General features: G+C 34.3%; 1 protein-coding gene across 1 annotated transcript; it reads right to left on the reverse strand.

Annotated features, from left to right (window-relative positions):
* Nucleotides 1792-10322, reverse strand: LOC107617754 (non-lysosomal glucosylceramidase). Its single transcript, XM_016319604.2, has 18 exons — nucleotides 9640-10322; nucleotides 9186-9296; nucleotides 8985-9041; nucleotides 8727-8803; nucleotides 8250-8349; nucleotides 8087-8160; nucleotides 7627-7736; nucleotides 7430-7533; nucleotides 7129-7182; nucleotides 6990-7045; nucleotides 6848-6886; nucleotides 5419-5560; nucleotides 5128-5312; nucleotides 4939-5006; nucleotides 4673-4745; nucleotides 4277-4338; nucleotides 2867-4154; nucleotides 1792-2326 (listed from the first exon to the last, which is right to left on the reverse strand). The coding sequence occupies exons 1-18, from the start codon at nucleotides 9718-9720 to the stop codon at nucleotides 2065-2067; spliced, it is 2943 nt and encodes a 980-aa protein (XP_016175090.1). The 5' UTR covers nucleotides 9721-10322; the 3' UTR covers nucleotides 1792-2064.

Consider the following 10602-nt stretch of genomic DNA (forward strand, 5'->3'; position numbering starts at 1 on the left):
AGATAATTAAATTTATATATAATAAAAATGATAAATTTAATAATAATGAAATTATTACTTCTTCATTTTTATTAATGTTTTTAGCCTAGAAAAACCTTTTTTTATGGTAAAATATTTGCACTTAATGTTGTATTACGACGTAATTACAACGGTTTCACTCAATGTGTCAAACTTTAGCTCCAAAAAGGAGGGAGGGTTTGGGGGAATTCATCACTTAAAAAAAAGGTTGCTCTGCGCTAAGCTCTAATCAGTGCATTACTTAATTCATGTATAATTGGGGCTAGCAACTAGGGATGTATACGGGGATGAAATTAGGTTGGTTTTGATTCGGATCCAATCTTAAATAATAATGACCGAGTTGATTTTTGAAATTTTTATCCAACTCTAAATTTAGTGAAATTACATTATTTTCAGGTCACACTAAAATCGAGTCTAAACTGTTAAAATTCGAGTTTTGATAAATTTTATGTTAAAAATTATGATGCATTTATTTATAAAGAAGAAAAAAATATATTTTTACCGAAAAATTGATATTCATATTTGAATTAGAATTTATTTATAAATTTTAATTTTATATTTCTTTAATTTATTTTTTAATTCAACAAGTGTGATTAAAAATAAAATAATAAATTTATAATTAATTAATATAACATAACATTAGAATTAATTTAAAATATATATACATTTTTTAGTTTCTTTAAAATGTATATGAAGCCGAGTAAAATTGGATTCGTATTGATCCGAACTCAACCCTAAATACTAATCGAATATGTTTTTGAGACCTTTATCCAACTCTTCGAATCAGACAGGATCATATACACCCTTATCCGCAACACTCCTTTTTAGTTGTGAGTTGTGCCAATGTATTAAATTTTCAGACTCCGAAGGAAAAAAGCACCACTTCTGAAAAGTTTCTCTAAAACAAAGCTCTAAATCAAGCTCCAACCAATGCACTACTTAATTCACGAATCTTAGTGGGGGTTAGTAGCAGTGTAGTACTCTTTTCTATCAACTTAAAAGTAAAGTTTAATTAATCACATCACTACTGTATGTCTGTTAACGCTTCTCTTAGCGTCAAATCCTTACTTCCACTCCATTGATTTGTCTATCGAGAGAAAGAATAACCGGGTTTTTTAAGGATCAGGAAAAAAACATACAGTTTTTGTGGTTGTGATTATTTCTGTACACAATTTTTTAATATTGCATAGATGGTTTTTAAGTTGATCAAATTATAATGAATAAATTGGAAAATGCCCCAACTGATACGGTGTAATAAGAGGTGGAACAGCTACTATGACCAGTAATTAAGGTGTACAAAAACGTGGGATAGGTGAGCTTATTGGGCTGTGCTTTTGATGAGACTGATAAAATAGATGGATTCAAATTTTAAAACTTTTAATTTAGTGAAAAATAAAATGTGAACTTGTTTGGGATAAACATATATATATTTTTAATATTTTCTTGAAAGACAAAATACTAAGCTATGTTTCACAAGTTATTTACACTAATTTATCCTTCTATGTTTTACAATTCTATATTACTAGTTCCCTTTACATTATCGGTTACAAAAAATTAATTATTCACTCAACCACTATATATTTATATATTAATTGATAATTATTTTTATATATATTAATTTATACAATTTTTTTAACTAAATAATTGATTACCAGTATACCTTAGATTGATTTAAAAAAAAATGGAAATTCAAATCGCCACTTGATGGTAGATGGTAGACAGGCTAAACAATTATTGATATTTTATAAATTTAATTGTGGTAAAATCAGATTATATCTTGGGAAAATAAATAAGAATGTTCATGTTACATGCAATTATGCAAAGGTGACCTACATTGTTCAAAAGTCAAAACTAACATGCTATAAGATTACAAGTAAAATGTCCTTATTTCTTCTTCCAAGACACTAACCCCAACCCTGAAAGACGCTTCACCATTACTTAACATCTTTTGTAGAAGATTGGGGGGTAAGGAACAATGTGATAAAGGTTTTTTTTTTTTTAAACCTATACAAAAATTGTGCTTTTTGGCAATATTAATAACAATCATCAGCACGCACAATGAAACACAGAATTTCCGAAGCATTTTGCTTTATTTGCAATTTTTCTTACACCTGTTTCATTATGGGGGAATCCTCCATTAAGAGGAGATAGGTGGATTCTGTCCATGATGTTAATTTTAGGGGCATCAAGAATTGCCTTGGGCAATGTTAATGCATATTGCATACCCCAAATTGAAAGTGGCCTCATGTAGATGAGAGACCTGTAGTGTCCATCCATTGTCCATGCCTCTGGTGTCTGAAACCAGTACCTGCATTATGCCAAACCTGGTGAATTAGTTCATTTCATTTCTTTAGACAAAAGACAAGAAGTTGCTTCACCCCAAATTGAGAGACTAATCAAATGTATGATTTGATGAATTCAACTAATTATCAATTTAAACAGCAAGAATGAAGCCACAGAATTGTAAGTTTGGCGGGAACTTTTTGCACACAAGATGTATGACAAACACCATCACACTTTCAACCTCTAGTAGATGTTGTGACATAAAGTTAAGAACTCAAATTCAATACTTGATGATAGACGTATTTACCAAAATACTATTATTAACAATGATGAGAGAAAAAACAAGAAAGGATTCGCTTATTTGTTGTGCTATAGATATTTTAAAATTGGATACATTAATCATGTCTTTGTAGATCTGAGTTTGGGATAAAATTAGTTCAAGGGAGTAATTTCTAACTACGCATCCAATAATCCTAACCCTATTACGGTAAACGAGATGCAAGAAAAAATGAGAATGCTGGAAAACCACACACAATTATGGAGGATAGATGACAAGAAAGTTTACCCGTATCCATCTTCTGACCAGCCTGCTTGAAATATACCCTCGGCAGTTGCGAATGCCTCCTCTTCCATTCCTGCAAGGATCATCGTAGAAGCAACACCGTAGGTCACACCTGTCCAAATTTCACGAGACTGCATGCAGGTCTCATCCACCTTGCCATTGGGATGCATGCCATTCACGGCCCCCATCTTGCCTCCTTTAACTTTCATTACATTGAAATCATACACCTTCCGGAGAGCACTTTTGATCTTGGACTCATCAAAAAGTGGAGGAAGCCCCGATGATGCCGTATACCATTGCCCAGCCAATTGATCAGCTTGAATTGATTTACTGTTACTACTTGATCCACTGTCATAGTTGAAATAAGAACCATTCCACAATTTCTGTTCAAATGCTGGTTTAGCCTTCAAAAACTTCCTTTTGCATGTTTCTGCAAAATCTCTGTCACCTAGTTGAAGGGCCATTGCAGCTGCGGCTTGAAGGGCAGCAAGCCAAAGGCAACCACAATAAGCACTCACACCATGCACTGTCCATGTATCATATGTTTGATCAGGGAACCCATCATTCTCAATAAGACCATCGCCATCTCTATCAAATTGTTCCATATACTCCATTGCAGCTCGTACAGCAGGCCACACATCAACTCCAAAGGACATGTCCCCTGTTGCAGCAAAATCTCGATACACCTGAAGTACGAATTTGGGGTTCAGGTCCTTCCACTTGCTAGTATCATGAATGTTATAAGCATTCATTTCACGCCATGGATCGTGTGTCCCAAGATCATGAGGCACAGCCCCTCTAACCTTACGAATTCCGCAGTTGCCCTCTGCCAGAAACTTCACTTTTCTTCCATCTTCACACAATACAGCTTTAGCGAAGTCACGCTGTATATTTAATTCAATCCTTGGAAAGAGCTCAAGAAGGGCAAACGAAGCATAGAAGTGCACATCATATGTGCACCACATGATATATTCAACACCTTCCAAGTACAGAAACCTTCCGACATCATCTCTGTCATATTGCTGGTCCATCATTGCCAGAGTAACACTAGCATCACTTTCGTGGGAGAGATCACCACGATGTTTTTCATCCACACCATCTACCATGCAATCAACGTCACTGGCACTATCTGTTGTATACTCAACATCATAGGTGCTATCTGTTGTACGCCCAGCATCTGCACCTTGTCTACGACTCACTTTGGCTTCAGTCACTTTGACTTCTGTATTTTCCAATTCTTTTACCTGATCCCGGCTTTTATTCCTCATATTTGAAGATGGCAAAGGCGAGTCTGGAAGACAGATCAAAGAGTCTTCATTTATTAGACTAATCTGACAATAGCAAGATCCACCAAAAAGCAGATTTTATGCAGGTTACTCAATCACAAAACAATATACTTAAATGAATACATACCAATCCAAATTGTTCCTCCAGCAACAAGAAAGTAGAGTTCATTAAACAATGTGAACTTGTACCTGTAAATGAAAATTTAGTTATATTATTTAAACCAACAGAAGCTTCAAAAGTAAGAGTTGATCAAATGGAGAACAATCTGATAAATATGGGGGGAGGATGATCTAGGAAAGATTGAGAGAAACCTTTCTTAATTAAAATAAATAACAAAAATTTACAGACAGAAGAGCTAGTCATGAACTAGCAAAGAAAAAAAAAAGAAAAGTTCTGTTTTATGTTTTTTGCACATACTGAGAGGCTCTAAGCTAATATTTACCTGGCAATTATCCATAACAAACAAATACACAAGTTGATGCTTAAAAATTAAAATGTCTTCATGCTTAAACAGAGAATTACCATTCTGGTAGTGACTCATCCTGAAGAATAGGATTTTGCCATTTCTCAATGTCTTCTTCCCATCGTTTGTATTCTGTTTGGAATTTAAAACATAACAAGGTTTGTAAATATTACTGACAGAATCTAAAACCACTTAGAAACATTACTTTAGAAGCATTCATATCTTTTATCCCTTTTTCGGTGTGTGAAGATCATAACATATAATACTAATGCAGATAAACCACAGTAAGGAAGAATATCAACTTCAATCCAATCAGACAACATACGAGTTAATGCATCATGGGCCAAGTCCTTTGCAGCTCTCTCAGAAGTCCCATAAAATTTTGTGTATCTCCTGCAGAGTAAAAGAATTGAAATTATTCAAACAAAAGCGCACCACAAAAAAAAAAATGGTCGGCATACTACGTCTTACTAGACATTTACTATATACAATATTCTTACATAATTCTGATTACCTATGAAAAGTGCTGCCTTTTGAGAACTTTACTTTTGGAGATGACCATGCAAGACTAAATGCCACAGTGCATTTTCCATGGGGTTCCACCCACGTCGAAGCTGAAACAGCAGCACATAGAGTCTCTCCAGGTGATGAGGGCATACTAGCTCCAGAAGAGAAATTCTCCCGGTCAAATTGTCCATCCTTAATATGCAACAATTTAACTTAGAATCAACCACATATATTTTGCCATGAAGGTAATGGTGATATAAATATCATTTAGAATCCCCAAAATAGAGGTAATCTGTACCTGCACCATTTTACACCACATGCCTTTTGCTGTTGTGCTACTTTTTTCAGAGAGCCCAAACTTCGGTAAAACAGAAACACTAACATTCTGTGTCTCACATGCAGCTATTGCAAAGGTTACAGGAGGGTTACCTTTTCCTGTCCTGCATTGGAATAATTTCCAGTAAAATCATCAGTTATATAGCAGTCAGGTGCAAATCGTACATAGATGGATCTTTCATTGGTAATTTGTTTGTGAAAGGATTAAATGTCATCGTAGGAACTACACGACATTACTTGAATAGCAATAACAATAATAATAATAATAACAACAATAATAATCATCATCATCATCTACACTTCCTCAAAAGCTAAATCACTTCGATTTTTGCATATCTAAGTTTTCAACTTCAGTTACAACAATAACAGAGTCTTATCTCACTAGATTGGGTCGGCTATATGAATCAAACGACGCCATTGTACGCTATCATGTATCATGTCTGTTGTGGTCAACTCTTTTAACCTGATGCTCTACTGGTCTAGAAACATAATATATATACAGAAGATGGTTGTTGGACTAGTATTCTGTTCTGGATAGCCTTTTTTCTCTCTCTCAGATATTTGGCCTAAAAATCATTTCTCATGAAAATATACCCTTTACCATCCAGCAAATCACCTTTTAAATCATGCTTACCCCTTTCAGTGAAATACTACTTAAAGCACCTTTTAGAAAAATTTTATCCATAATATAAAGTCTCTACAATCCCTTTTCCCTTCTGAATTAACATATCCAAACATAAATTGAGGACTTAGTTTCCTAAAACGGTTTCGTAGATGATCTTTGTTTTACAGCTTCTGAGTATTCCATTTATTATAGAGGACTGTAAAAACCTAAAGTTACATGCTCCTACTTCTACCCATGCAGTAAATCCATATCAATCTATTCTAATTAATACAGAACAGCTACTGAGATCACCTGACTTATGAGTCAACTACTGCACAGAATACTATCTTAACAGAACAAAATTTTAGTAAAATAACAGCTTACATTAAAGTATCCAAACCAGAAAACAAATCCCCTCACAACTAGTTCTTATATCACCTTTTCCTTCCAAGAGATCTAAGACCATCAAAACATATCACAGGTCTCCACGACATCTCGACACCCTGATAATTCTTGACCAATTGTTTCCCCTTTAATCTTATAACACAGCCTTACTCAAAGCATAAGCTCTCACACCTAAACTTAATGATCAAGGAAAAGCATCCTTCTCGGTGCATCTTAAGCACAGCTAGTTAATAGGGATATAGGGAAAATCAAACCTAAGCAGCAATACCCCCTTTGGAATAGTCAGAACTTCATGTCATTGTCCTATTATGGATTTAGGTACAAACTACAGAGAAATATGCAAACCAACCGTCATATATAGCTATAAGGTTTGATAACTTGCTTGTGATGTAGAAGTACTCCGGAGACTCCATCTTCAGCTCTGTGAATGAGAAAAGGTTTTTGAAAATAAAGAAAAGAGTCAAGATAATGTTTTGAGCTTGTGTTATAGATAAGCAAAGATATATCAAGATAGAAGAACTTACATAAACGGCTCATTTACATGACCTCCTGTTAAGTGTGAGTTTCCACCAATGGAATTCTGCAGAAAATTGATATTGATGGTTAATTTAATCGAGTTGTGTGCTTTTTTGTGCAAAATAATTATAATGAAAAAAATCTTACCGCCCAAGTAAATAGAAGGCTGACTTTAGCTCTCTCCTTACCAGTGTTTACCAACTGCAAAAGAAACAAGTATGACTCTCTAATAAGCTATATATTACCCAGCTAGATGAATGTAATATGGATGCAATAGATAATATTGAACAAAGGTGCAATGCAGAATATCAATTCCTTCACTCACTTTGAAAAAAAGGTAACATGAATTAAAATAAATGTTTTCAACTAAGAAAACAAAAACACACCAACTATTCTGTACTGTGGAAATATAATCAGAGAAAATGACAATAGCTGGAGAAATACATACTGTATAAACAAAAACAGCAGCTGGTAGACTGCTTTCTCTATAATTATGCGGTATGAAAGGTGATATCTGCCGGCAAGACACTTTAAGTTCTGGGTCTGGCTCACCTAAGAATTAGAACACCGCTATTACGCCATAATTCACAAGGACCATACGTATCTAGAGAACAGTTGAAAAATAATTAAAACAAATGAAGATACCATCATAAACTGTCCAAGCTCTTGGAAATAAAGCATGGTACGTTGAGTGCTGGCCATTAAGATTCCACCCCCATGATGATATACCCTGATCGTCAGCTTTCTTGTGGGACCTGAAAAAAGAAAAGTAACAAGAAAATTTGAGTTGATGTATGTATTGAGATATATGAAAAGCAACTAATGAGAGTAAAGCACACAATAATTAGAAACCCTCTTTAGGTTTAAACAAAAACCAGACTGATGGATAAACACGCACTGCTAGAAAAACCATAAAACCAAATGAAAAATCCCATCACTGAAAAACAGATGTCAACGAAAGCTTATAATAAACAATAATAAATAAAAACATTTTGAAGTTTGAAAAAAACGCCTATCCCCCTCCCCCACCCTTTCTTTTAATCTTACATTACAGATGTTATATTTATGAACATTGGTTTCTAAAATTTCATAAATTACTCCTTACCCTAAGCCTTCATGCTGTCCAGGCGCCAAAACTGATGCAAAGCTTTTGTTTCCTCCATCTCTACTAACAAAAATCTGCCATTTAGAGTAAATAAATAAGATAATACAAACATAAGAAGCAGTTCAAAAGGTCAATATTAAGCAGAAAGAAAAAATGAACGTACGGAAAACTGGTTGGCCATGACAGGTGAAGCTTCACATAAACCAGGGATAATTTGCCATTGTCGGAACTCACCTCTAAATCCCCTTGATATGCTGCCACTCCTGTGGAGGCATATGAACATTGTACAAATCAGTAACAGAAGAAGAAAGACCTATTTATTACAGAGACTTGCTACCAAAGTTGAACAAGTGACCAATTGAATAAAGAAAGAGTGCCCCATTAACCAGCGGAATGGTTAATCCTATTATGAAAAATAATGTTTTTACACACCAAAAGTTGGTATCCACTTAGACACCTTTTAAATCCAAGGGGTGGAGAATGCACATGTTCGAGACATGAGTAAGGTCCAAAATCAAATCTAATGGTAATAGAGCGAATGTCCTTTTTTGGCGTCCAAATAACATTTTTGTGTAAAGTAACATACAGGACTATCCATTCAGTTGATTAATGATCCTATTTCAGTTGGAATCGAACATACCCCATCCCTCCAAGTGGAACTCCTTGAGTTGCAGATGGCTTACAACTTTCTCGAGTGAAAGGATCAATAGGGGCTTTCTGCAGACACCAGAGAAACAAAAAGTCACTTCTCATGTCTGGAATCTTTAACTTTCTATAGTCTATAAAGTTAATCAACTCTTTTATCATAATATCAGGGAATATTAACAATAATAAAAAATAAATAAAAAGAGAGAGCAATGAATGGCTAGAGAAAATGAAGGATAATTTGAAAATTTACCCTTCCATGAGAAGCCTCTTCCCTTACGTATGACCATATGCGTATGCCTAATCGAACCTGGAATTTTGAAGTTTAATAAAATAAGACACAGGAATATATCCAAGAGGAACAAAAATAATAATTAAAAACAAACTTGAATAACTATATGCAAAGATTCCATGTACTAAATTAATCAATTCCAGTCAGAGAGATAACACTTGCCATCTTAATAGCTTCCATAAAAGTGACACTAAATTCTTTAAGAAGATTGGCATGGCTGTTTAATCTCCTTCTCCAAGCTTGCTCAGGTGGTGCAGCACTATCAAAATCAAACTGCAAAAAGGGTGCAAAGAACACTTCAATTTTATTCAGCTATGATATGATTAACAAATCAAAAACGCATGTAGCACCATAAACAGTTGCCTTAGCAAATACATTCATTCAATTCACTTTTTTCCTTAATCATTAAATGGTAATATGCAACTCAATCATTCCACAGGGAAAATAAAAAATAAAAAAACATAGAGCTTCACATCAAGTCCAGAATTCAAATTTTCAGGCAAACTCATGCTAAACCATCAGAATACTAAGATGCCAATTCACCAGGAACGAAAATTATTGGAAAAAATCAAAAGCTGCAAGACACAGAAAAAAATTAAAAAGTTTAGAAGCTTACCAGCTGTAAAGTGGCTTTATTGATATACTCTTCAGGCGGCCATGAATTCTTTCTACAGTGAAAAATGTTGCCGCTAACCATGATCAACCGAAATCAAAGAACCCTCTTTGGCAAAAAAAAAAAAATCACAAAAAAAAAGTAATCACTTGCAACAGATCCTCATGGAAATTCAAAACCCAGGCACAAGTTCTTTTCCTCAATTGAATCCAAACCAACAATCAAAACTGACTTAAAGCCACAGAAAAACTATTGATCTCACCCTAAAAACCAAAAAAAAAAAAACACTGTTCTGAGTTGTTGTGAGTTGTGCTTGGAGTTGAAGAAGAAGAAGAAGAAGAAGAAGAAGCTGGATAATAATAATAATAATAAGGTTATTCGAATTTATCGGGATATATTGATTAAAACTAAAAATGGATTCCAAGTTTTTTTTTCCGGAAACAGGAGATTCGAATTCTGAGAGAGAATGATGCGTGGCAATAGCAGGAACAGCCGCATGTACCACCGAGTCAGAAAGAAGACTCACTGAATTCAATTCAATTCCAACCAACTCGCTGAGTCGCACACACTCTAACTCGGATCCACAAAAAACCAATTGAATAGATTTGGAATTGGAATTGGAATTGGAATAGAATAGAAAGGAAAAGAAAGAAAAGGAAAGAGTAGAGAGAAGAGTGAGACGAGAGCCACCCCTTTTTATTTATTTAATTATTGCTAATTATTTTGTGAATAAATTGGTGGCGACACAATTTTTGAGTTTTAATTTGAAGTGTGAATGAGGTAATGCGTCGGTCACTTTCTCTCTCTATCAATTTTTTTAATTCCTCTTCATCGCGTCGGTGTTAATTTTTTTTGGTGTTAATGATACCACTAAACAATTCTTTTCTTTATTTTTCTCTCATTATTAATTTCTCAATTTTTTTCTATCAATTTTTTTATCAATTTTTTTAATTTCTCACTAAGGAT

Source organism: Arachis ipaensis, chromosome B09 (genome assembly GCF_000816755.2).
Source record: "Arachis ipaensis cultivar K30076 chromosome B09, Araip1.1, whole genome shotgun sequence".
Lineage (NCBI taxonomy): Eukaryota > Viridiplantae > Streptophyta > Magnoliopsida > Fabales > Fabaceae > Arachis > Arachis ipaensis.